Below are 27,707 nucleotides of genomic sequence, written 5' to 3' on the forward strand. Positions count from 1 at the left end.
GATATTCCTCTGTGCCTTAGTTTCTCATTCTGTGATGGGGCTACCAACTCCCCACCAACTGTTTTAATTGTGAAGGTTATAACATTCACCAGCCCACCTGAACACTACTGGAAAGCTCAGGAAAAATAAATGTATGTTGATATCTGCACAAATCAGGCAGCTTCACCAAGCAGACCATGGCTCTGTGGGGACCACTGCCTTTAAACCTGGACATGCTGGGAAAAGCACCAGAAGGCACAAGGAACACAGCTATTGAACTTGGTTTGAATGCACCTGACATGAGCTTGGCAGCCACAGCTTAGCTGTTGGTGGTCTCAAATCAGGTGAAACAAGCCAAGTCTTCAGCACAGCAGTGCCCAAGTTAATGGACAGAGCAATAGGCAGCAACTATCTCCTTCCCCCTCCCTGTGCAGCCCAGGATGAAAGGCAGCCCAGACCTCCCGCTGCCCCCAGACAAAAGAGCCCCCCAGTTGGGTAACTGGGTGCCTGCAGGGGCTCCAGTGTGGATGCTCTGAGGCTCCCCACAGCTTGTGACTAACGGGGCCTGCAGATTCCCCCTGCAAAGAGACAGAGCTGCAGGAGCACTGAGCTCTGAGATGTGGCCAAAGCAGCGCTCGCCAGCCTGAATCACTGCTGCACTTTTCTGTGCACAGGGTCCATTTTAATCCACTCAACAACATCCACATTTTATGCTCTCCATAAAGCATGGAGTAAGATGCCAACAGGCACAATCAACCTTTCTACAGAGGTAATGCAAAGCCCAGCACTTTACTTCTCCCCAGTAGCAGCCCAGCAGCAAAGAAAGAGGCAGCTGCTCCCCAGGAAACAGCCCAGTTTGGAATTGTACGTTCCTCAGTCCGTCCCTTCAGTCCTGTTTGCAGCAGCAAATCCCCAACCATAGTTACCTGTCCCACCAGGCTGCAGGATCAGGCAGGGTCTATGCAGCACTTTGAAGCACTACACAATTATTAAGCTTTAATCACTGTAATTTAGCCAGTTGCATTACTCCTCCAAGTTCAGAGAGCAGTTAGGGGTCTGTATTTATCCTGGCTTCAACATGCAGCAGTGCTTTATGCCAGTGCAGAGATCCCTCCAGGGAATGCTAATCCCCTCCCAGAGGCCAGCAATGCTCAGAAATCCACAGAACTTCAGCACATCTTTCATCCCCTTGAGAGCTTCCTTCCCATCCCCACTTCTTCAGCTGAAGACTTTGGGGACTAAAATGATGATCCAGCCTGGCAGTTGCACTGCTGGATGGATCCCACAGGGATAAGGAGGTTCAACAGTTACAGATCAAAGCCTATAGAAGCAACCGACAAATTTAAGCTGTGAGGCAGAGGGGCAGCAAAGCAGGAGTCAGAACCTAAATTCCTGTGTGGATCTTCCTGTTGGTCCTGGGGTTAAAACTGCAGTTTGTTTAAAACAGTTTCTTTTCCCCGTCACTGCCAACAAGAAGCTATTCCCTAGCAAAAATCATCACTCCCTGTTTCATGTCCTGCCATAACCTCCTTCCCCAAAACCTCAAAGCTCTTCATGCCCCATCACATCAGGCAGGATGAAGGCTGGGGAGGGAGACAGGGAAAGCCATTTTGAAATTAAATGTTAAGGGAGAGGAACTTACTTTGCGACATTTGCCTTGGTGGGGGATCCAGAGATCAGCCTGTTTGAAGAGCATCTGGGCTAAATTCCTGCACCACTTCCCCAGCAACTTGCACTGCTGCTGCTCTCCAAAAATGAGAGAGCAAAGAGGGAGAGCAAGACTGTGCAGAGCCCAGCGCCGCAGAGAATGAGACAGAAGCAGCAGAGTGAAGCACCAGTCTGCTGATTAATTCAGCCTGTTTCCAGTCACGCTGCAGATCCAGCAAGGAGGCGGCGGATAGGGGTGGGGGATGAGGGAGGATGAGGGATGGAAAGAGGGGGAGAAAAAAGCAGAGAGAGAAGAAAGTTTGCCCAGGATAGCACCAGATGTCTGTGAGAATGGTTCATTCATCAGATGGAGCCGACACAGTGAGGATCCCTGGGCTCCCTGCCTGCAGAGCTGCACATGCATGCACAGGAAGGAATGATGCTGACAGACAGGGGTCTGTGCAAAAGCAGATGGCAAATTAGGTAGGACAAAGTGCTATAAAATACAGTACAGGGGAAAGAACACCTGAATAGGCATGGAAAATGACTAAATTGAAACCAAGAGACCCTGGAATACTAACTGCCCCACAGATGACTCCGCAGCTTTGGATTCAAGCTCAATCAAAAATAGAAGTATTTGCTATTTAAACAAGTTGAGATGGTTACAGGTCCCATCTGAAGTGTTCCCTCCCTTTTCTCCTGTTGACAAAGAATGCAGCAAAAGCCCCTCTCCGCAGCCCATATTCATCCTGAACCACACAATCTGCACTAAAAGGTGCACATAAACTCACCATAACCATGCCTGGGGCTCCACATTTACCTGGGCATGGCAAAGGAGTAGTGTAGATAGGGAAGGGCTGGGTAGAACAACAACAAGGGGATAAAAAGGTGAAGAAGGAATGAGCCTTCTCTCTCATTCTCATCTTTTACAGGAATGTTTCCTTCTCATTGTTATGTGAGTTTTTACATAGCTCCTGCTTCAGTGCCGTCCTAATTCTGTCTGGGGCTTCCTAGTTCTGCAGAGCAATCACTAGAACAACTGCTTTCATTCCACACAGAAAGGGGTAAAGAACTGGCCCAGCCAAGCACCACCTCAATAGCTTGCCAAGGATTATAGCTAGCTGGTACCAAACAGGACAGGCACTGCAAAGGCTTCCAGTCTCAGCATATTTTGCAGCTCTGAAGACCACGTACAGGTGTCAGGACTCACCAAACCTGCCTGGACAAGCTCTTCACTTCCTTTCTTTTCCTGAGGTTCAAATGCCTCAATAGACACAGCCCATATTCTCTGTTTTAAGCCTGAAGGGCAGAGATTAAGTGGCCTCAATATTCACAACAAACCCAACACAGGGTCTGGTTATCACCTGTGTGTTGGCACTGAGTTACACATGGATGTGTAATCTCACAAAGCTCTTAGAGCCAAAGCGAAGGGAAGCAGACACTTTGTATTTATTTCATGTAACTTCGGGAGAAAGCAGAAAAGAGAGAGAGGCAAAACATCCTTTATCCTTCTGCAGGGCATTTTGTTTCCTAGACAACAATTTTGAACTGCAGAAAACAAGAAAATGTCCTAATGGCACAATTTTCCTTCCTGCCTGCTAAGGAACTACTCACCTGCTCCTTTCAACACAAAGAAAAAAGGAGAGAAAAAAGAAAAGATCAACAACAAGATGGGGTGAGAGTGGATAAACCTTCACACAACATACTTGTAAGACCCCTTCTTTATCACAGTGCTTGCTGATTTGTTTCCCATGGCTTTGTACCTTTTGGAGACTCGAATGAAAGTGAATAAAACAACTTGCTTGTGCAATCCCAGGAACAATCCTTGTGCTTCATGCAGCTAGAGGTCCCAACCTCAAAACCTCCAGCTTTGGTCATGGACACAAATGGAATTGGATCAAATTGCTTCTTCTTGTTTACCGCACTGCTGAGAAACCTTGCTCTAAAGTGTTGTGTAGGGCAGTAACTTGTACTATGTAGCTTCCTTCTGATATCAACTGGTATCAGAAATTGCATCTGGAAATGCATTTGTGCATTAAATAATAGAATGAAAGAGCAGAAGACAAAAACTTGGGATCTGAAGATAAAACTGGGAGTTGAAATAAAAGGCTGACTACAAAGGCAGGGACTGACCTATACAAAATCTGCAGCACAGATGAGAGACGCCTGTGGAAAAAGGATCGGTCTTTGAAAAGGCCCTTGGAAGAAGAGCTGAGCTTTTAGAGAACAGCAGGGAATAAAAACAGAGACACAGTCACTGGCAGGATGAGAAGTGGCAAAGGACTTGGGCTACTTTTCAGTCCAAAGGTAGGACTGTAGCTCTTGTTAGGCAACCTGGAACAAGGACCAACAGTGCTGGAGCTGCAGCGATGTGGAGCACAGCACAGGCTCCCTGAATACGTTTCCAGGCTCTGGCCAGGAGGCACGGTGCTGTATCCAGGCTGCAGCAATTACACTGGGACAATACAGCTCAGTTGTTATGGGTAACTGAGCAATGGATGATGTCAATAATTTTTATTAGTTGTGTGGCTGCACATCCAGCCTACGTCTAACGCAACGCAAACTCAGGAACCTCCCACTGTCCTGGGGCAATCAGTGCTGCTCTCTCAGTATGGGCTCAGTGGTCTTGGAGCAGAGATTCTGGTACCTGTCACAAGGATTAAATTCACTTCAGAAATACAGAGAAAATTAAAAAGTCAGAGGAAGAGGAGAAAGAACAAGATATCAGCACATTTAATTTAAGAAGGTTTTGGCTCTGGTCCTAAAATACTCTCTGCCTTTCTCTGTGCTGTCTGATTTCTGGCAAAAACTGGAAGGCAGCCTGCATTACACCTGACAAACTCTGATCCTCAGCCATTCCTGACAAGGGAACTTATTAGCCAACTGGAGCCAGAGGACAAGTCTCTCATCTGAGTGACAGATGTCTGTGCTGCAGCAGTGCTCTGAGCACGTCTCCTGCTCCAGGAGTGCTAACTCTCCATCACACATGTATATTGAAGAGATTGCTTTCAACCAGATTTGGGACTGATGTTTTCACGTGGGTTCATTTTATTTTTAGCGTTTTAAAATAAACCTAGCACATTGAATTTACTGCTGAGGTTACAAAGCAGGTTAATTTGTTCCTTTATCAGTGTATATGAGTCCAAGTTCTTCACTTTAGGAAGATGGATTCCACCTTAAAGGGGGTGAAACAAGGATCTACAGTATTTTAAAAAACCAAAAAGGAGCAAACCCCTTAGCACCAAACAATAATTACAGAATGGTTTTGATTGGAAGGCACCTTAAAGATCCTCTAGTTTCAAGTCCCCTGCCATGGGGTTGCTAACAGGAATAAAATCATTGTCTTTCCTCGAATCCAATCAAAATTAGTTGCAAAATGCAGCTCTATGTACCTATGATTTTTTTTAATTCCTATTGAAAAGATTGTGGTGATCTCTTGCCTTCATTTTTAACTCCCATTCAGAAAGGAAGGAGAAAAAATTTCAGGAAGTCAGGAGAGGAGGTTAGGGCTTGAGAACACCATGACTCCCCCTGTAACCTCCTTGCCAGGACACTTTCCTAATAGGCCTTTTAAAGGTCTATTACAATAGCATCCATGCTGCTGCCTGTCCAGCAATTTGATATGATCTTCCTGCTTTGTACAGTGGAGAATGTCATATGAGAAAGATGAACCAAAGATAGTGACCTACAGTGAAAGTGCCCCCACTATGCCCTGCTCTCTGTGGTGCTCTCAGATCCTACACAGAACACACCCCTGCACAGAGTGGTAAGTGCATCATCTCTTAAAATGATCAATACCAGATTAGCCCATGATGTCATTAACAAGAGAATAAGCAGATAATTGTCCTCATCGGAATGTTAACTCCATGGTAATAAAGCAGTTTGATATAAAGTAACATAGGTCAAACATGTCCTCTGAGCACTCCAGCACCAAGAGGTTCGGGCAGGAGTGAGCCCAGGCTTTCCTGGCCTAGCACAGCTCAGAGCAGAAACCCAGCAAAGAAGCAGTTAAGTAAGCAAGTGCCACAGCTGATGTGAAAAACTGACCTTTAAAAGTCACTTACACTGCTGTAGTATCTTTTAGAGCTGATCTGAGTCTAGGTGAGTCCCTAACAGGTACTTTGCGCTAATGAACAAAACCACTTCTCACTGCTGCAAACAAAACAGCAAGGAAGGGATGCATGGAGAAAACAGAGACAGCCAACAGAGGAAAGCTCACAGTGTGGTGGGGAAAGGGACACCAGAGGGAAAAGCCAAGAGTGCTCTCTCACCAGAGCTGGCTGAGACCCCAAGTTACCACCAGCAAAACTGGACTCAGATGATTTATTTAAAAAATCTTCCCAGTGAATTCAGCCTCTCAAGTAAAGCAGAGTTGAGTGTCCATGGGAATGGAGCCCCAGCTTAGAGCTTGAGAGACACAGCAGATGTGACACTGGACACCCCACCTGTGCTGTTCCACCATGGTTGCCTCAGTCCCAGCCTGCAAACGATTTCCTGGCTGATACAGGGATGTGAAGGTGACAGAACTCTCAACTTCTATACTAACCACGGATTATACCACTACATAATAATGCCACCTGGTGAATCTTGACCCAAAATAATAAAGACATTTAAAAGGACTCAACACTTAAGTTGGGTGTGACTGTTATCAGCCAACCTACCTGACACTTCTCCTTGAGGTCCATGGCTGTGCAGTTCTGTAAGCATGTCCAGCAAAAGGGGACTGCTCCTCAGGGGAGAATGTCTCCTAGGTAGAGAAGAGCTTGGCTACATTTACCACATCACCATCTGTAGAAACAGAAAGGGAAGCAGTCAAGTCTCCCACATCACTTCCTTTAGGATAAAGAAAGTGATGAAATTCACAAAATTCAAATTACAGAATTGGTATTTAAAAGAAGGAGAACTAGAGAGATGAAAGTCCTCCTAAATAGTACGTCAACCCACCCTGTAACTCGGAAGTTAAGCCAGCTTAACTCTCCCCAAAATCTGGCATCCATAGATGAATTAAGTTCCCTGCAGTGCAGAGTAAGAGTATTATCATAGTCCTGACAGGCTTTTGGGCAAGCCTCCAAAAACAGGCTGATAAAGCCTGGATTCCACCAGGTGTTGGAGCAAGCTGTCACCCACTGCTATTTGTCTTGTTAATCTTATCTATCAGAAGCTTTGTCCAGCTATTCTCTAATGGAGCCAGCAGTGATTCTTCCATTTGCTGAACATCACATCCAACCTTAGACAAGGTGCTGGGCTGAGCATGGATCTGATAACCAGTAAGTAGGCCGGAAGTCCTAAAAACAATTCCAGATGACCTCAGATCTAGGCCTTTTCTCTTTTTAACAAAACTGGGACTCTAACAGAATTGAGGTAGTGCGCAGCTCTGGAATTCACATCCTTCTTCTAGCTAACCCTCCTCTACCTCCCATGGCACAAATTTGTTCTCCTTTCATAAAATGTCTTTTCTGATCAAAACAAAGGATCTGTGTACATTGCTCCAGAGGACTCTCTTACATATAAACACAACATGATCCTGTAAGATTATGTTATGATTGTCTTGGGAAACTCTTTCTGTTGGTTAGTAATGCTTGGTTCTATCTTTTAATATCACACAGAAGCTCAGGGCTTGGACATATCCTTCTCCTAAATCCAAATAAACAAGGAAGCAGCTAGATATGCAAATCAACCCAAACCACCCACACATCTCCTAGATACAAAGAGACTGGCCTTTGCCAGCTGGGATTTACTACCCTGGTTTATACAACACTGCCTTCTTCAAAGAAGGATTGTGGAGAGCCCATCCTTGTGGCAGTCACCTACAGCACTGCTCTGACAATGCTGCACAAGGAAAACAAAAGGCATCCAAAGCTTACTCAGAAAGCCACTCTGTCCCACTCTGCAGAGTTAGATTTCAGTATTTCCTCTACTGCAGGCAATCCTGCACCTGCATTCTGGGGGGGGGAAGCAGCAGGCATTCAATATTCAGAGTGATGGTTATCAAAGACCTGCCTGCAGAACCACAACCAGCACCTGCAAGTGCCATTTTTTGGCTGCCGGGCTGGTTGGCATGAGCCACCAGTCTGGATTCTGCCCTATTTTTCTGTTCTGTGACCCTTTCAATGTGCACACAACGAGGGAATAAAGTTATTTTCAGTCACTTCATATCCCTGCCAGGCCAATTAGCAACTGCAAAGAGAAGATCAGACAAAGTTACTGGAGTGAAGCTGACAAAGAGCTCCCAGCAAAGGGCTGGGAGTGGGAAGGAGGAAAAAGTACTTTTGTGTGTTTGCACACAGCAGTTTAGAGCCTTAGTATCTTGCCTTTAATTTGAGAACGACTTCAGTATAAGGGAAGGCAAGACAAGATGATTTTAAGGAGAAAATGGTCACTAACAATAAAAGGACTAAGATAAATCCATGATTTTTCTTTTTAGTCCCCTCCGAGAGAAGATTTGTTAGTTGATCTACTGAAAGACTTACACACCATGCTCTCACTTGTTCAAACAAAACTAAGAGCCTGAATTTCTCTCTGGTTCTGGATTTCAAAAGCATCCAGCAGGAGTGGGTGGCTCTGGCTGGAGGGCAGGGGGATGAGCTGGGCAGGAGGCAGGATTTCTGCACTGCCCTCAGTGACATTCTGGTTCTGGCAGCAAACTGAAATGTGATCCCGAATGCAAAACACGCCATTCCTTAAAGTTCACAGCACATCATCTGCATGCTTAGGAACACACCCTGGAGTCCTTCAGTGCTAGGAAGCAGGAAACACGCCAAGGGTGTTAAAAATATAAAGGATTGTTTGGAAAGAGTGAATATTCCCTGTTTAGAGAAATCCAGAAGCTGTTATAATGGACAATATAATGAGCTTGTGAAAATAATCCGTGGTGCACAAAGCACTGCTTCATCATCATACATGTTCAGGGCTTCTCCAAAATTTGAACACACTGACCAACCCAGAAGCAGTTTAGTTTTTCTCACATCCCAAATTTAAGGTATCAGCAACGGTAGATTGTAGACATTTCACACACACAAAGCAAGAAGGCAAGTCTTCCCTGTGCCAATCCAGACACACAGAACAAGGAGAACATTTAATTTTCCAACGTTTAAAAAAGGATTGTCATTTAGAACCAAAAATTCCAAACACAGCTAGTCCCAGATAGGTTGGGATATCTTAGTTTTGGGTTAACTGAAACCAACAGCAAAGACAGGCTAGGATGATGAACCAACCTCCCTCAATTTCTGCACCTGGACTGGCACTGGAGCCATAGAAGATGTGATTTGCATGCTTTCTTTTAAATGCAGAATTTCTCAAAACAAAACTGCAAGAATTTTGTCATTCCAACTAAACACCTCACATGCATTACAGAGATCTTGAAAACACTCAGGAAACAGCTCCACACACTGAGGCTGCAGCAATTTAATAAATTCTGGAGGCAGCCTGTAGATCTGCAGAGCTGTGCATCCACTCACTCCTGACCCTGCACTGTCCTTGTGTGCTCCCCTCCCAGATTCCTCTGTTTCAGGGACTCCTGCAATTTCCACCTCCAGACACGTCTCTGATCATCCCTACCCTGCTGCAGGGACTCTCCACACTCTGGACTCACCCTAGTTTTGTGCACTGCTAATCCACACTGGAATATCTGCTTCCTTCTGCCCTCCCTGTTCTTATCTCTCTTCTGTCTGCCCAGGCAATTAGTCACGTCGACATGTTACACTCTGCAGGACAGAAATGAAGTGGGGCTGCTTTGCTGGGACATGTTGGAGGGTGTTAAATATTCAGCCACAGACTATCAGAGATGCTTGAAGCTGTGGCTGCACTAATCAGACACCACGTGCTCCCAGTGCAGCCAGTTTACCCCTTCCACTTTCCTACACTCCATTCTCCTCAGCATTTTCAAGCCTAGAGCAGTTTGTGAAACTTGGGAATGGCTGGATGTGGTGTTCAAGTGTCATCATGTTGCATTCAGCCTGAGAAATATTTCCAAATCGTTGGGTAAGAGTGAAACCCAGGATAGGGTTCACCAAATAATCCAACACTAACAGCAAGCCAACTGTCTGGAAGCCCTGTATGCCAAAAACAGCCAATGGTTATCCCACAGCGGGGGGGAGAGGTCTGCAATCCACTTTAGAATATCTCTATTTTATACAACTGAGTGAGTTTGGTGCCTGGGTTGCCATGTGTGACTGATATTCTTTTCAAATTGAAAAATACATCCATATCCCCCCTGCAACTTGTTTCTGTTTGGATATGCCCTGAGCAAAGAGCAAGTCTTGTAGCTTGATCTGAGTATCAACAAGTATTTGAAACATCCCTCTGGACAGCAGAACTTTGCAAGGGTCCTTTCACCCTTTTCTTTACCAGATCATCTCTTGAATAGCAATGTGTTATGCAGCCAGTGTATTTAAATAGGTAAAAAATACCATGGCTCAGATTTTCTTTTGAAATCCAAGGATTTCAAATCACTTAACCATCAGTGTGAGATAGCAGAGTTGAATTTTAATAAAAAACTATACAGCATGATATATTACTTACTGAATTTATAAAACAACTAGCAAACAGAAAGATCAGGTAATTATAGAACCTACAGACAGTTGGCAAGAAAAGTACGTTTCAGAAGCTGCTGTCTTTAGGGAGAAAAATAAATCAACCTAATGATACTATTTTCCCTAAAGTGTTCAATCACTGATGCTTTCATGTTATTTACTGAAAATTCCCAACACAGATTACTCTACGAAAAATGATGGGGAGCATGAACATTTCTCGCTGCCAAAAGTGAATTCCTCAAGAACAGAAGCCTGATCTGTCACCAAGAATAGAAACACGGGGGAACAGATAATAACCAAAAAAAGCAGCTGCCTTGGAGAAAATGGCTTCGATTTGAGCTGATTGTTTTGATATCAGCAGAACCATACGGTCTTCCTACTCATGAGGAGCTGATGTCTGCCTGATAATTTGCAACATTTGCTGATACATGGCCTTCCAAAGGTGCATCAAGTGATACTGTCAATTGCTTTGAGACCCACCGAGAGCACGGAATAATTACAGCAAGGGAGCTGGCAGCCACGCTTCTTGGCTTCACTATCTGTCTGTGAAAAAGACTTGTCAGAATTTGGGCCAGCTAAACATTCTCTGCCTCAATAACCCCAGACTGTAGATAGGAATATGTGTATCTGCTTCAGAGGGAGACTGTGAAGTAAATTTATTAGTATCTGTAAAGTGAGATCCTCTGAAATACTGCTGTATATGTGCTAAGTATTATCAACTCAGTAGCAGTCAAATATCTCATTTGAGCCTGGCTGTGAAGAATCAGGAGCTGATTTCACACAGACTCTGCTTCCCTTCCTAAATGACAGGAATCAGAGAGAGGTCTATCTACACTGAATCACAAACAGGATTAAACTTGAAATGAAAACTTAAGAGTTTGTCTTCAACTGACAAGTGTCTCTTGGAGGTGAAACTACTTTTTGTTTAAACCTTACTTGCTGAGAGTTTTCTAATAAAAAATATCTGACTCTTTCCTTCTTTCTTCAGCACATTCAGGACTTGCACATTGGACTGTTACAAAAGAGAGACATTGCTCAAAACGAAACCTGAGCAACAAAGAGGGAGAAGGGGAGTAGGGAATGGCTTTGGCACACTTTTAAGAGTCAGACCTTTGGTTTACTTACAAGATAAGATTGATAAAACAAGATGTTCCACAAGTGAAAGAACACTTTTATTTTTGTTTTCATTTCATTCTGGTGAGCTGAGAAGCGATTATCAGAAGAAATATGATCAAAAGAATTATAAAGCTAGTTTAGTCTACCTTATTGTTTCCACAGGGGCTGATACTGTCTCAAATTAAGGTATTGTAAATCTGAAAAGTATTTGCTGTGTTCATTTTTCTTTACTTGGTTAAAAAGAAAAAAGAGTGTTTGGGAATTAAAGGATTGCTTTATTTTTTCTGCTTCAGGTACTACCCGCCACAGAAAGACACAGCATGTACAGAGTCCGGATCAAAGTGAAATATGCAACAAAAGGCACAATTCTGAAAGGTGGAAGGGCCCTTCCACCTTCTGCAGAGAGATGAGACATTGTTGTGGCATGATGCCTTGAATAGAAATTTTTACAGCAAATCTATGGAAGAATTCACTGCAAAAGTGACAGCTGCCATTCATCATGATATTAGTTATTATGGTAACCAGGATTGTATAACTACCTCCATCTAAAAAGAAGTAATCCTGAAATGTTAGAAAACCACAGAAAGACAATGGCCCAAAATAAAATTTAAAAAGCTTGCACTGTAATTATAGAACCTTTTAGCAAATAATGTTTGCTGATATACACTGACTCAGAGACAAAAGTGCAGCTTTTCCTCTTTAATCTAGATTACAAATAAAGGTGTTGTATTCATAGTTTACAGTAAATCTAGGTAAAAAAGCATTCTTACACCAGTGTTTGCCATTTAGAGATATTTGATAAACATTGTGCCAATGGGAAGGTGTTCTCTGGGAGTTCCCCAGAGCAGACTCAGCAGCTGAAGGCCATTCAGACCAAGCTCAAACACCCACTCCAAGCACAGCACAGCCCTTACCTAGAAAAGGCACTGAGCAGCTCACAGATTGTGTATTTTGCTATTCTCACAAGCCCCATGAAAGTTTTATGATGAACATGTGTAGGATGAGCCATGCCTAGAAATAGGGCAGTGAGCTGCCTCACTCTACTATGAAAGTAGAAAGGAAACCAGAGCTCTCTGCAGCTCCTGAAGAACTTCCCCCCAGTTTTCACTCAAGAGTATTCCAGAGATCCAAACTGCCCTATTTAGTGTTCAAACAGTCCCATACATTATCACAGATGTGAACCCAACCAACCCAATGCAAACCCTGCTCCCACAGGTCCAAGTGCAGGACAATGCTGCCCAAGCCCAGGCAGGTCACTCTCTTTGGCCAACCCAACCAAAGGATTTGTCTTTTGGCCAACCCCCCATGGCCCCTGGCCCTGCTCCTGGCCAGTCCCAGCCAGCCACAGGGGGACAAAAACCCTCCCAACCCACACCTTCTCAGGGTTGTGTCTCTGCCTGGAGTAGGTTGGTCTCTTGAGTACTTGCAGTGGCTTCCAGCACCTAATTTGGGTAGGGCTCTGACAGATCAAGCTGTAAACAGAGCTGTAATGTGAAGATTAGAGGACAAAGGCTTGTTTTCTTGCTTCCACCTGTGGCACCAATAATAATTTGTTTGGTGACCAAGGCTAGAAGCACTAATATCTTAATCCTCTCATGACATAAAAAATGTTGGCAAGGTGTTTGTTTAAAAGGTCATGGTTAAAAAGAATATTATGTAAATTTTTTTCAATAAGCTTGAGTAAAAGATAGGAAATATAAACCACTTCTCAAAAGAACAAAACATATCTTGCATAAAACCAGCATGATGTAGCTAGTTCTACGTATGCCTATATTAGGCAGGCTTCTTGGGAAATAAATTTAGTTTGCTTGCTAGGGTATTTAAATTTTACTATATCTGAGCAAGCCCTGTAGATTAATGCAGTACAGCAGCTGTTAAGTAACTGTTTATATAGAAACCTGCATTTCTAAGTAACCTCAAGTGTTTCATGGAGCTCATGTACTACTATTCCATTGTGTCCCATTGTGTGTGAGCTGTCTGTTCAGCTAGGAAGTTTATTCTACAATTGCTGGGGGAAATTATAGGATTTTAGAGAAGCAGGCCTTAGTAGGTTCCTTTTCTGAGAAAACATGAACATATCTACGACTTGGCAGCTGCCTCAGGAAGATGGATGGGTGCTTATGCTCTCTGCTACTACCTTAGTAACTTCTAAGACTGGTAAGGCTAACTTAAGGAAATTCTTCCGAGGCACAAGAGTTCCTATGAAAACTCAGTGAGTGTTAAATGTGTAACTAAAACACTCTCCACTCCTGTCTATGGGTTTTCTCTTCCTATCTTCTGGATAGATAGTATCATCTAAGACAAACTTCTTGTGCTTTATGTAATGGGATTTTTTAAAGGGATTTCTTAGGCTTTTCCTTATTAATAACGGCCTGTGTTACCCTGATAGGGGAAAGCTCCCAAACGGACAAACAGAAGGAACTGCATGGATCACAGCTTTTGAAAGTAGAACAGGTGGACGTCTGGGGAAAAACGAAGTGTGCCATGAACTTCTGCTGATCAGAACACTGTGATGACGTAGGCACAGGAGCGAAGCGATATGAAAGAACCGGCTGGAAAGGGTCTGGAAAAACTCCTAAACGCCAGAATGTGGGACCAGACACTAAACCTTTACGCGGAGTATGACACTGCGGCTACCCGAAGCGCACCCTCGGCTGATGGGCACCCCCTGGCCTGGCTCCGAGCCCGGTGCCCCGGGGGATGCTCCGTGGCGCCGCGAGCCGGAGCCTGTCCCGCAGCTGTGGGAGAAGCCCCGCCAGTGCGCTGAGCCGCCAACACGTGTTTGGACCGCCTTTTGTGTGTCCTTTTCTAATTTCCTCTCCCTCCTAAGCCGCTGGCTAACGCTCCGGCGAACTGCGAGCAGCGGGGCCGCGGGGCTGCGGGACCGCCGCGGGCTCTGCCTCGGGCCTCCTCAGCCGAGGTGGGGACCCCCGGCCGCGCTCCCCGGCGGGCCACAGCCCGGCCCTGCCCCGCCGCCCGGCCCGTACTCACCCGCCGCGCCGGGAGCTGCCGGCGGGGCCGCTCGCCCGCCGCGCCGCCGTGGCCGCCATCACGGTCACTGGCAGGCGGGACGCCCCGGCGCCGGGGGCCCGCGGGGGCGCTTCGGGGCCGCCGCAAGAAGCCGCTGTCTGGTTGGTGCGAGCCCGCGCGGCCGCCCGCACGCCGCGCGCTGATTGGCTGGGCCGCGGTGGCGCGCGAAGCCGGGCGCCCGCCCTGGCGGCAGGTCGGGGCGAGCCGTGAGGGGAGGCTGAGGGGAAAGGGCGGCGGCGCTGAGGGGCGGCGGACGGAGCGGCGACCCCGGGCAAGGGTGGCCCTAAGGCTGCTGGGGGGACGTCGTGGGGACGGTGGTGAGGGGCAGTGAAGTGACTCTGGGGTGAAGGGAACGCAGGAGGGCATGGAGAGAGCCCGAAGGCGGTCCGTGGCCCGAGGCTCCATGCCCTCGTCAATGGCACGCCGTGGTGGGTGCCCCAGGGAAGGGGATGAGGGGGACCTTAGGGGAGTCCCTTTCCCGGGGCTGTGCCGCTGCAGGAGGAGGGTGACACCTGCAAGAGGAGGGTGACACCTGCAGATCTGCCTCTGAAAAGCCACTTTTCCGTAGAGAACCAGCAGACTGGCAGTCTAGGGAGCCATGAGTTGAAGTCACGCAGGGTGCCAGGTGCACAGGAAACCGTGGCAGGGCGATCACACAAACCTACCCAGCCGGTAATCTTAACGTGAAATCTAAGCCTCTGCCGAATCTGGAAAGGAAGTTAAAGGTGTGACACAGATGCCCCACTGCTGTCCTTTGCCTGCAGACATTTGGGGGTTGACTTCTGCATTCGTAGTGGACTGGATAAATTGAAAAGATGTGTGTCCGTCAATTTTAATTCCTTTCCTATTCCTGTAATTTATTGCAGAGCTTGGGTTATCCCGAGTTGTGATGTGGCAGTTCCCACGTGCGGTATTTTGTTACAAAACTCATGTTGACTAGCTTGCTAAACTACAAATACCAAAGCCTGGTGCAGTTTGCAATTTTGTACAAAGAGCTTCAGCTCTGCATTGTTTTCCCTGCAGATGCAGATAAGAATGTAACATTTTAGGAGTGTTCTCCGTACTCCTTTGAGACAGTTTACTTTGACAGTGTCTGGATACACACAGTGCAGGATTCTACAGGTGTGATTTCAGCTCTTTTAAATACAATTTTAATGAGGATAATCAAGGCCACCAAATTCCTGGATTTCCTGAGCTTGTCACTCAGAATCAGATAACAAAAACCCCCACAACACCTGATGCTGAAAGTGGTTTTGGTGACTTAGAAGGAAACAAAACGGCAGCTCTGGGGAATTGATGGTGTAATTTAGAGACAGTACAAGGAAGGAAAAGGAGATAAATGTCCTACTTCAATTGCAGTAACACAAAATCATGAGTTGTGCTTAGTGCTGCACAGGCATCTCATTAGTTCCTCTTTAGACTGTTCTACCCTAATAAAATCTACTTAATTAGTTGAAGGTTTTAAATAAAAGGTCAGAGTAAAGATTCGTCTTGAACAGAGGTCTAGATTCTGGGTTATTTTGCCTCTGACATGAATTCCCTGCGGATCTTAAACAAGCCCCTAATAAACCCTGTTTTCACTCACAAGTATACTGTGTATAGAATTTCTGTCAGTGAAATGTGCACTTACAGGGGAGGCAGGCTGGAACTTTAACCTGTTGGTGCCTTTATTTCCTCCTTGGTAAACCTGATCTAACTGCTCACCTCAGGGACCTCGTGCTTGCAGAGTGTTGAGAATAAATGAGAAACATCAAAATGCATTGTTACAGGGGTGGCTGGAGGAGCAGAAACACTCTGGAATTGGCCAGTGTTTCTACAGATTCAGAAACAGGACAGGTATCCAAAGAGCACTTTTCCCATGTATTTTAGGAGTGGATGACAAAGGGAAACTTGAGGAAAATGCTGTGAAGCACTCAAGAGGCACTAAGCTGGTGTGATTTTTGGACCGGAGAACTTTGCTGTAAAGACCTGTTCCACGGGACAGTGCTCAAATCATCATCCTCTCTATTTTTTAATATTACAGAATTGTCAGTGAATGGTAAAGCTAGCTAATGTTAGCTCTGGGTGTTTGTAGTAATGTAATATTTTGGTATGGAAAAAACCACAAATCAGTCAATTTTGCCTGCAAATTAAGATCACTTCCCATACTTGCTTCTAAATAGCTATCAAAACTATTCCTTGAGTGCCTTTTTTCTCCACATCCTTGTATTTCTTGGAATTGTGTAAAGGCCTCCTGTATCATTTTGGAAAGTGAGCTTACAGAAATGAAACAATGCAAACCCATGTGGGTAGTCTGAAAAAGCTTCATTTCATGCTCTCCATGTCTCAGCGCAGGGATCTGCTGGCTCCTCCTGGGGCCACAACATATGGGCAGAGTCAGGGCTCAGTTTGCCATGAGCTTCCGCCTGGAACAGCTTGTGGAGCCCGGCAGATCCACAGGAACTATTTGACCTCCCTGCATGTGCCTTTCAGTCGGTCCTCACCAGGGTGGCTGCTGCGGGTAGAGCAGACATGAGAATTTCAGTAGGACCACTTTAAAGCAGGTATTGTATGCAAAAAACCCCCAAACCTTTCTTTGCCTTTTTTTTTTTAGTTAAGCTCTCTGACAAAGTGTTGAAGTTGCATTTTAATCAGTATTTGACAAGTAGAGTTTCTGAACAGTAGTGCAAAATAATTTAAATATAACTAAATCAGTGAGAAAATTTTGTATTGTTTAGAACAGGCAGTTGCTGTTTGTCTGATTCCCCCACCCCTTTGCATATTTCATGACAGATGCTAAGAAATGACTATATTTATAATGTGTGTAATGGAAAAAGGAATTGAAAGGGGAAGATTGATACAAAAGCTGCCTGAGTCTTAAAAATTAAAAGGAGTAGTTGAGTTGACCACCACCTTTACCAAAGCTGAAGGGAAGGTATTTCATTTCAGCTGAATTACATTACTTCCCAGCTCCTCTGTATTGCTTAATAAATAAAGGACTTGCATGTAATTCAATGTCTAATTATAAAAAATAAAAGAGAGAGATTCTGCCTTTTTGTAATAAGCAGCATCTGCTTTGTTTTTCTCCAAACTGAGAGGTAATTGAACTGACAATTCCAGGCTGTCCTGAAAATGACAAATGACTGGACTGGGAGTAGGAAGAAAGCAGAAGTCCTTTTGTACTAAAGAAAGGGAGATGGCACACTATAGTTGGAACTGGTTCCCTTTTACAGATCTCTTTCAGAGCTTAAGCAGCTCTGGGTGACCCTGGCCGACTGATTTTATTGTTTAATTTCTTAATGTCAGTGACAGCTATTGCAGGTCCCAGGTAGAACAGCCTTTCCTACATAGTCAGTTTTGTTAATCTTGTCATTTCTTCTTTGTGACCATAGAAACACAGGCAGTATGGAAAAGAATCTGCTTTTATTACATTCAGCTTGAGTGGAAGACTCATGCGTAGTTTTGGTTTGGACCTTTTTTCTTCTAGTTTTGAGGCTAAGTTAAGTTTTCTTGTCTCCTAGTCTATAAAAGTCAGAACAGCCCCTGTTTGTCTCACATGGTGATTAAGCTGCTTCACAAGTGCTCTTGGGATCTGTAATGAATAAAATTGTGAAGCTGTTCTGGCAGATCAGCTGTTCTGTCTGGGTCACAAGCACCAACACTTATTGATTGCACTTGGGCAGATTTAGAGAGACAGACAGTTGTGACAACAGTTCAGGCTGTGTGTGAGAAGTCAGAGCAGAGCATTAGGAAGGATTCAGTTGGCTCAGAAGTTAAAAATTACCAATTCTGTTCCTAATGCTGCTGAACGCTGGCATTAGTTTATTGTATGGCTCTGGGCAAGCCCTCTATGCCTCTGTTCCCCTGTTTGCAGAATATGGATATTTACATGTTTATATGTGTACACATCTATTATCTGTTATCATACATCTTTTCTATCCCTTCGATATTGTTGCCTTTAGCACTAACCCAAAGCTGCAAATCGAGACCAACTCACCAATATACAGCAAAGTAGTTACCCAATTCATTCATTATCCTGCTCTCTAAAGAATAGGCACAGAAAACACATTTGGACAGGGTTTTTGCCTTAGCTTTGCTGTCTGATTCCCTAATTAGTCGGGTCACACAGTGTTCCAAATATGGGCATGTGGGGAAATCCTATAGACCAGAAACCTAAAGCTTGAATTAAGGTTTTAGAGAAATTCTAGTAATAGCAGTTAAGATTTGTAGAATCCCTCCTTGGTGTCCATTTTAATATGTGCTGACAAAGGAAGTGAATTTGTTGCCAGTTCTGTCTGTACGTGGTTCCAGTTTTGTTCCAGTCTGTGGCCTGACTTTAGACTAGAACCTCAATGTTAGGTTTTCTCAAGGTATTCAGCATCTTCCTAGAGCAGGTCATATTTGTTGCTCTTCAGGTGCATCAGGCATGTTTCAAGCAACTTTGTTCCAAAGACATACCCAAATATGTAGTAAATGGAATAGTTTTGGATTTTATGGCTAATGTCCCTGGTTTGATTATCCCATTGAGGCCAACATGGATTGATGTGAGAAGAAAAAGGCACGAAGGTAATATTAATGCAATAAATCTCAACAGCCCCATTCCCAGCATTCCCCATTCCCTCCGTGTTGTGCCTACATTCCTGTCATTCCCCCTGTGCCACACCCGCTGTATCCCTGCGCATCTCAGACAGAGGCGCATTTCCAGGCAGTCCCTCCACAGCTGTCAGAACAGTCTTGTGGCAGTAAATTTTCAGCTTGGAAGAAAACTGATCGGGGTCTGTCTACATCTATTCCACATTCCCTGTGGCAGAATGTCTGATTTTCCATGGGAGCAAGCTTTGTGTCCTGCTTCATACATCAGGCTGCTTAGATACAACTTATACACAATACATATAGTGTTGCCCTATACAAACTGCAGCAGTACAATGCAGAATCACAGCCTGACATTTTGAGCATCTTCAGATGTGCTGAGCCAGTCAGGGGTTTGCTTTAAAAAAAAAAAAACCACTACAATTCTTTGAAAGCAGGAAATGCGTCAGAGGAAGAAAGGTGCATATTATAAATGTATTTCATTACAATTATTGTGCCAGATGCCTTTAAAAAAAACATTGCAACAAACACAAAGTTCCCTAAATTGTCAGTAGTGTATTATAGTTCATGATGATGACAGATCCTCATGTCTGAGGAGAACAGACTTAGGAACATGGCATTAATACGAGTATTCCAAGCAGCAATTTTAAACCTTGAGCGGCTGCTTGACCCATTTTAATAAATATTCCTCTGATCTATTGATAGCAAAACTCATACATTTATTTCCCCAGACTGCTCTGAGAAGTTTAAAAAGGTATCAAAAAGAAATGTCAGACACAAGAATTTTTCTTACCATCTTAAAATACTCAGAGCTAATCTTGGATTATATTTTATCACCATGAACTGTCATAGAAAATTCAAGCTATTCCTAGACTGCAAAAAAAAAAAAAAAAAAAATTGAAATGGAACCTTTAGCAAAACAATGTCTCTGTTGCCTTTTTCACCCTTGCTCACAGCTATGTCAGGATTTTGGCTTTTGCTGTAGCAAAGCTGCATAGTATTGCACAATAAATTGTGTGTTTCTATAAAGTATTAACTTGTTTGCAAGCTGGGGAACATTCTACATGGATTGGTTTGCAAGCAAGTACATCTCAGCAACTCCTCAGTCAGGAGTATCTCTCTGTAATGCTCTAATCTCTGCTATTTCTGAAATTTGTTGCTTGTTTGATTTTCTAGGACTGCCCTTTTACAGTCAGGCAGCTGCAGCCCCATAAAGAAGCTGTCATTCAACTGGCAGCTGTTGGCCATAGCTGGCTTTTCAACTCCAGCTAAAAGTAGCTCATATAACTTCTTTGAGATGTTATTTAACTTACAGAAACTTACTAAGAACTTCTGAATCCCCATCTTGAGGGCATACATGAAACCAGAGATTCTGTAGGACTGTTCTAGGAACAAGTACTGGGGACTTGAGGGATCTTGGAATCTAGCTCCAATTTCATCAATCTTTGTGTCCCTCTAAATGAATCACTTCTGCATCTGCAGAAAGAATGTCTGAAACATTTCTAACATCTCAACTCCTGAAGCTCCTTTTCTCCACCCTGTCAACTTTTTTAATGAAGTATGGGGAGAACTCACACCTTCCCCCAGTACCCAAATCTGGGAGTAAGTTAGAACCCCTTAAAGACAATGCTGTTAGGATGAGAAAATGATCCTGCCAAGGGCTTAAAGCACAAATTTCATCCAATCTTTATCAAGCTGCTTAAGCATTTATAATGAGAATGTTAGCAGGCAATGTTTGCAGAACATGATTTGTAAGCCAGATTGTCTGAGACTGTGGTAAATATTCTGATGGTACTCCAGTCTTGGTATGGATGTAACCAGAACCCCCTTGCAGAGTCCAGCTGGGGAGAGCAACCAGTGTCATGGTTTATTATTAAAAAAAGGGTTTAATTGGAGGCTGAAAATGTGCATCTCTGTCATAAAACAAAATATCAGTTACCTGTGCCTAAATTGTAGACTTTGGTCTCCACAATAATCCTAAATTTACATGAGCCCAGCTGTGAGCTCTGCAGCTGATGTCTGCATGCTGTGGTTGTGCTGTGCTTCGACTGCCCACTTCCAGTCTTGGCATCTTTTTGCAGACAGGGAGTGGGAAGGGATAAACCCTGTAGTAGCTCATCCCTTCAGGGGGTACGAATTAAGTCCTAGAAATCTTCTTGTTCAGAAACCACCTTTCCTCCCTAAAGCCAGAGGAAAGCTTTTTTATTTCCTTTATCGAAGGATTGAAGCCCGATGTTTACCTGAGCAACTGCTTTACCATATAATTAAGAGTATTTTCAAGCTAAAAGAATGTCAGGAGGGTCATCCATGCAAACCCGACATTAGTTGCCTGTGCAATCTGAATTTTGGCCTCTGTGGATGCTGTAATTGCCATGTATGATCAAACTGTTTGTTCCCATACCACAGGTGCCTTAATCACTGCTCAGGAGGGATGCCAGTTGTCAAGTAATGGCTCACCAGGTGTTCTTTGCTCTGAGCCTGGTGAGCAGCTCTGCACCCCTTGGTGTCTGCTCAAACACTGCTGGGACAAGCTGGGGTGTATCTCTGGTAGTTAGAGAGCTTCTAAATCAATTCCTCCTTGATGGCTCCATGGTGTGGTAGATGGCCCTGCCTTACAGACAAGTGGAGACACTGACAAATTAGGCAAGTATTTTGCAAAAAGCTGGTGTGGTTTCTTCTCCAGAAACCGGTAATCAGGGCCTCCTCCTTGGGGTGTTAATAGAGCCTCGATTGCAGAATCACAGAATCAATTTGGTTGGAAAAGACCTCTGAGACCACCGAGGCCAACCTCTGATCCAACACCATGATGTCAACCAGACCATGGCACTGCGTGCCACATTCAGTCTTTCCTTAAACACCTGCAGGGACAGCGCCTCCACCACCTCCTGGGCAGCCCGTTGCAGTGGTTAATGACCATTTCAGCGGAAAAATTCTTCCTGATGTACAGCCAGAACCTCCCCTGGAGCAGCTTCATTGGTCCTCTTGTCCTATCCCTAGTTGCCTGGAAGACCCCAACCCCCGCCTGGCTACACCCTCCTTTCAGGTATGCCGCCCGGCCCGTGCTGCTGCGCTGCTCGGATGCTGCCGCTCCCCTCCCGCTCCCCGCTCGCTCCTACACGAGCCCCGCGGCTCCCGGTGGGGCTCCCGGGGCGGCTGCCCCGGGGCTGGGGCCGGGGCAGGGCAGGTCGATCGGGCACTGCGCATGCGCGGGGCGTGCCCGCGCTCCGGACGGGGAGGGGAGCGCGCAGGCGCCGCTCCCGCGGAGGGCGCTGACAGGGCGGCTCTCGCGAGAGTTGCGGCGGCACCGGCGGCGCGGCGGGCGGGGGGCCGGGCCGGGGCCGGAGCGGCGGCTGAGGCGGCGCTGGAGCGGCGGCCGGGCCGGGCCGCGCGGGGCCGGGCAGGCGGCGGGAGCGCCCAGCGCTGCGCGGTGAGTCCGGGCGTGTGGAGGGCCGCCGACCACCGTCAGCCCCCGCCCACCGCGGGCCGTGCCGGGGCGGGGACGGGGGGGGCCTCACACGCTGAGTCCCCGGTGCCGCGGCCTGGGCCCCGTGGTGCTCCGCTCTCCCCGGTGCGTTCCGCAGGACTCGCCTCGGTGCTGGCCCCGTATCCCACCGGGCCCAGGCCTGCCCGGGGCGCGGGGGGTGGAGGGGATGCGGGCTCTGACGGTGGGGGGGGGGTGGTTGAAATAAGCTCTGGCTGTAGAGGCGTCATCTGCTCGGTGAGATTGCCGGCTCACGTACAGCCCTCCGTGCTGGGAAGCACCGGGCGGGGGTCGCTTTCCCCTCTGCTCCATGGCTAGGGAGTGCTGGCTAGTAGTGGCTCTTGGGGTTTATCTTTTGTGTTCCTCAAAAAGAGTTCCATAACTTCAGGTCGCTTCCAGAGGTTAAAAGGCTGCGAGTACCCTGTAGGCAGGATAACATCCCTACCGCACTGTCTCCAAACACCTTTGGGGTCGTGCTTCAAACGTGAGTTTCAATGATGGAGAAGGACGGTTTTCTCTTGTCCTTTTCCTTCCCTTCTGAACTTCCTGCTTGAGATCCAGTGCTGGTTTTGTGGGATAAGGTTTGACTTGCCAACGTAGTTTCAAATAATCTGTAGAAGACAAGGATGCAGCCTTGTTAACTCCCACAACATCTGACTCAGACACCTCTTTTATAACCTACAGTGCAAACTATTCTGTAGCACAGTTAATAACTGCAAGAGCAATTCACAGATACAGTGCTTAGGGAAGTTAATTCTTTGTTTCAAAAATTATTAAATACCTGGGGCCAAGGGACAAAATCTGAAGGACCACAGATGGTTAATCAATTTTCAAACACGGTGTTGTTTGTAAACCGTTTCTGTGCAAACTTTGGATATTGAGAATTTGTGCCAAAAAAGACCTTTCAGTTGCTATCATCTGTTACGTTGATTGTCATGCAGTGTTTTGAGTATTTCATAATACCGGCCAAGCTTGTAACATTTAAAGCAGTTTTAGACGGTTTAAGAAAAAGAAAAAGAATTGCCAGTAAATAAATTCTGGCAGAGGTGAAGTTTTCTGTTACCTGATAAAATGTTTTGATCTGATAAGTATTATCTGTGCTTTGTGCTGTAGCTTAGTTTTGTAAGTGATATCTTGAGTCTGGCGCTGAAGGAAGTTGAATCATTTTAAGCTGGTAGATCATGGGGATCATTTGTGATCCTGAATGTTCTGGGGTTTATATGTTGATAATTTAATTTCAATTTTACTTTGTTCCTTTATTATGTTATACTTCCTTATATGGCTAATTTGAATTAGTGTTCTGCCCCTATAATTTTTACTTTCTGTTCTTTTGTCTAGAGCCTGACACTCCATTTCTGCATGTCTTCCAGATGATGTATGCACACATTTTTCTTTCCACCACCCTCAGTAATGTTTTGTCCTAAAACAGCTGATGAAGTTTAGGATCCGATTCTTTCCAAAATCTCCCAATGAATCTATCTTCTATCTTGCCTCTCTTTGGCTTTTCTAAACTGTCTGTTGTTGTATTCCTGCCTGTATCACTTTCCAGAAGAGTAGTAAAACAGTGAAAAGAGAACAATGAGAAAGCTCTCTATTGTTTAAAAACGGTGCTGTTTCTAAGAGTAATGTAAAAAGCCCACCTTTGCCCGTGTGCTTTTTGAAATATCTGTTGAAGTGAACATGAGAATTGTTTCCTGTTGGCCACAACAGGGAGGTTTGTATTTATAATTACTTTTATTCCCTCCTGAACTGCAGCACTCCTGCTAATGAGCATTTACTGTTGGCTGCATCTGCTGCCTTTTCTTCCTCTCCCCCCTCCCAGTACTTTTAAGAGCAAAGGAAGTCTTACCCCAAGTCACAGTAAGGTGAGAGACATTGATATTTTGAGAAACCTTAGTCATTTCTCTAGCAAGGTAAGTTTTGTAACATGTAATCATTGTATTCATATATTGACTGTTATTCGTTTATACCTCTCTTACTCCATTTGCAGTCTGTGGACTGGGTTCGCTACAGTAACGTGTCCTGTTGCACTGCTCTCTGCCTGAAGCAGATACAGCTATGCTTTTTCCCCCCCCTGCACGCAGTTGATTTGTTAATATTTTAATAACTACATGGCTGAATGTCTGTAAGAACTTATTAAATAAGACTGTGAATAGCAAATGCTTCCTTAAGACACTGGAAGGGAATTACGCCTTGACTTCACCTTTCCTAACATTTGCTGCGTGAGTATCTTGGTTTAGTATTTTCAGAGCTTTTCTCTGTTTCAGGTGTAACTTTAGTGCCTAAACTTCAACTACAGTTTTGCCTAAAGTCAGGAAGGTTAAAGTTTTGTTCTACAGTGCAGCTGCTGTTAACATTGTTACCTGGAAACATCACTCCTTTGTATGTTGACAATATATCTGATGGTGGTAGTAATACTAATGCATGTTTAAAGAGTATTGTGTGATGAATCTCTTTCATCTTGAATTCTGCTGGAAAATTTCCCGACATCGTGCTGTTACTAAGCTCAGGGAAACACCAGTATAGTTCTTGGAAATGCTGCATCGGTTTCTCTAAGAAAGTTGTGTATTAACATCTTCAGTTAAAAAAATAAATTCATAGCTGGTAATGCAGTACTGGGTAGCAATACTTCTGTGCCCCCAAAAAAGGAACATTAACCAGTTGAAGTAGTTTCTTTCTTTAAATGTGTCTCAAGCCTTTAGTGTATTTAAGTTGTGCAACTTGGTGTTATATTCTTAGGTTTGGAACTTCAGGTTTTCAAGCTGTTGTGTGCCCATATAATCACATCTTCACATGTGGTGTGGTGTTAGAAATACCCAAAGACTGCTGCCAGTAAGAAGGACGGGAAATAGATGATGTTTACCATGAAAGATACGGGACAGGTAGACAACAAGCGTTGAGCAGTTTGCATTTTTCATTGCGTCGTACACTGTCAGTCATGTTACCCTTTAATGGTGCTATAATAGCAGAAAATTATCAGTACCATCAGTTGACAAACCCCAAGAGGCCAGGTTGGAAAGGTGAGGAGATAGTGAACACAACACAATAGAAGCAGCAAAGAGAAAACACTTCTGGTGAAGGGAAGCTATTGTTGTTGTTTGGATGAGTGTGCTGGTATGATGTGGAAGACTCACATCAGAAGGAAGCTTTTTCGTCAGCCTTGAGACTAAAGTCTTTCAGAATGACCAAAATGTAGTTACGATGATCCACTTTACGGATTTAATTATGTGTGTTGGTCGAAGCTTGGATCCAGTACATTTATCTCCATCAGTCACGGCAGTACAGGGAGATTGTTCTGTTGGGATCCTTGTGGCAGGTGACTGTTTTCAGCCTTGCTGACGTTTCAGTAGCGCTGTGTAGGAGGACCAGAGAAATCCCCAAGCTCTGTCCATGTGGGGACCCTGCTAAGCTGGCCTTTTTTTTTGATCAAGGTAAATCCTGTAAATAGCTCTTCTCATTCTGCCAGATTCATGTGATAGAATCTCGGTTCTGGTGTTTGCCTCAAGCTTCATTATTCTCTACAGGGAGCTGAAGGTTGGGCAAACATGGGGCTCATGGAATACAAGCATGTTAATTGCTGAACTGCATTTATGTAAGGCAGGTTTTTCTCTGAAATGAGAAATTGCTGTTGCCATCTGCTGCCTTTGCATGCAGCAGGGCTTTCTGGGCCACAACTACAGAGCCTGAATTAGCAGGTGCGTGGGTTCACCAGTGTTTGTCAGATCTCTTCTGTCTTGAATTGTCATTGACAAGTGCCAGCTCTCTGTTAGCTCTTCAAGGGGGTATTCATGGTGGGTTTTAACTTACAGATTGTCTTATTTGTGTTTTGGTGGTTTTTCTGATTATTTAGCTGCTCTGCTATCAAGTGTAGCTGGAGTTATAGTAAATCATTCCTATTCAAGCCTGAGAGCAAGATTTAAGCCTTTTCAGTGGTTTCAGTGTGTATTATATGATTTGCCAGGTTTGATTTAATGTCTTTTCTGAGCCCATAAGAGGCACAAACTTGCTGACTGTCGCACTGAATTACAAAGATTTTTTAAGGTGTTCTGCTGCTCAAAGCACTGGAATTTCAGGATGGTTGCTTTTACTTAGAGTCAGCCCAAACTTTTGTTTCTGTCTCATATTATTTGAGGACACTTTTTGATAGGCATTTCAATTCCAAAAACTCAGCAGCACTCTCTGCTTTGTCTAGCTTGTATTTAAATCGACATGAGCTGCCTGAATGGCAGAACCCAAACCATCGGTGCGGGCATCTCCAGACGGGTCTTTCCCAGGGCAGCCGGTGGGGAGCGGAGCGTGTCCCCTATGGCGGGCTGTGCCGGTCCCGTGGTGCCGAGCCCGGGGCTCTCTCCCCGGGCCCTCGGGGGGCCGGCTGGCCACGTCCTCCCCCCGCTACATCGCTGTAATTACCGGTGCGAGGAGCGGGAGAGATTCCCGGGAGAGGCGGGAGCAGGGAGGGCCCGCCCGGCAGGGCTCCGCCGCGGGCAGCGGGACGCTGAGAGCCCCGGGGCGAGGGCCGGCGGTGGCTCCCGGCGGGCCGGTGGCGGCGGCGGCGCGGTGCCGCTCCCGCTCCCGCCCCCGGGAGTGCGGGGGCGGTCATTGGCCGCGGGACGCGTCACTCGGGCGAGCCGGGCCCGGGCGAGCGGCGGCGGGAGGAAGCGGCGGCCGCGCCGCGCCGGGCGGAGGGAGCGGCGCTGGGCGCGGCCCCGGCCATCGATCCGTGCCACTTCCCCTAATGGCCCGTCTCTTCCTCCTCCTCCCTCTCCTCCCCCTCCCCTAGGGCGGATCGTCCCCCGGCCTCCCTGTATGTGAGAGACGGGGCCGGTGTCTCGCACGGAGCCGGGAGCCGCTGCGGGAGGAGCGGAGGCTTCGGGAGCGCTTCCTGCCCACCGCCCGCACCGCCGGGCGCGGCAGCCCCAGCATGGAAGCCATCGCCAAGTACGACTTCAAAGCCACCGCGGATGACGAGCTGAGCTTCAACGGGGGGATATCCTTAAGGTAAGTAGAGGGGTCGGGCTCGGGAGTTCCCTCTTTACCCCTGGGCTGTTCAGTTTCTCGGTGAGTCTCTTCCTGTCCGTCTGACCTGACCCTCTTTTGGGTCCCCAGAGAACGTCATCTCCATTTAATAGGGAGCCTCAAGATCTCCTAAACCCCAGTCACACCTCTCTGAGAGCGGGAGAGGCTGTTTTGTTTCAGTATTAAGCATCCATCCCAAAGTCTCTCAATTCTCTCTTCTGAGACTGGAATATTTGAAAACTTAGTCATAAACACGGCAGCAAATAAGCAGAAGTACAAGATAAAGGGGAATTCAGTGTAGAGATTATGAGAGGAAGCCCCATAAAGTAATCAAGATC

The 27,707-nt window shown here is 45.7% G+C and overlaps 2 protein-coding genes across 5 annotated transcripts in view; one reads left to right on the forward strand and one right to left on the reverse strand.

The window, feature by feature from the left end:
• TMEM94 (transmembrane protein 94) overlaps nucleotides 1-14,343 on the reverse strand; it is a 49,061-nt gene extending 34,718 nt beyond the window's left edge. For 2 of the 4 annotated variants that reach the window (XM_039562491.1, XM_039562492.1), the window contains exons 1-2: nucleotides 14,265-14,343; nucleotides 6,288-6,414 (exon numbers count right to left, since the gene is read on the reverse strand). In XM_039562491.1, the coding sequence (XP_039418425.1) occupies nucleotides 6,288-6,311 (24 nt within the window). In that variant the 5' untranslated portion in view covers nucleotides 6,312-6,414; nucleotides 14,265-14,343. Of the gene's footprint in view, nucleotides 1-1,621; nucleotides 1,811-6,287; nucleotides 6,415-14,264 lie in introns of those variants that run through there. The other 2 variants (XM_010407502.4, XM_010407499.4) reach the window with 1 other exon arrangement.
• A 7,912-nt stretch (nucleotides 14,344-22,255) lies between these two features.
• GRB2 (growth factor receptor bound protein 2) overlaps nucleotides 22,256-27,707 on the forward strand; it is a 42,287-nt gene continuing 36,835 nt past the window's right edge. Inside the window, 3 exon segments of the mRNA XM_039562373.1 lie at nucleotides 22,256-22,299; nucleotides 27,134-27,329; nucleotides 27,332-27,351. Of these exon segments, the coding sequence (XP_039418307.1) occupies nucleotides 27,275-27,329; nucleotides 27,332-27,351 (75 nt within the window). The 5' untranslated portion in view covers nucleotides 22,256-22,299; nucleotides 27,134-27,274.

The sequence above is a fragment of the Corvus cornix genome, chromosome 18, assembly GCF_000738735.6.
Source record: "Corvus cornix cornix isolate S_Up_H32 chromosome 18, ASM73873v5, whole genome shotgun sequence".
NCBI classification, from domain to species: domain Eukaryota; kingdom Metazoa; phylum Chordata; class Aves; order Passeriformes; family Corvidae; genus Corvus; species Corvus cornix.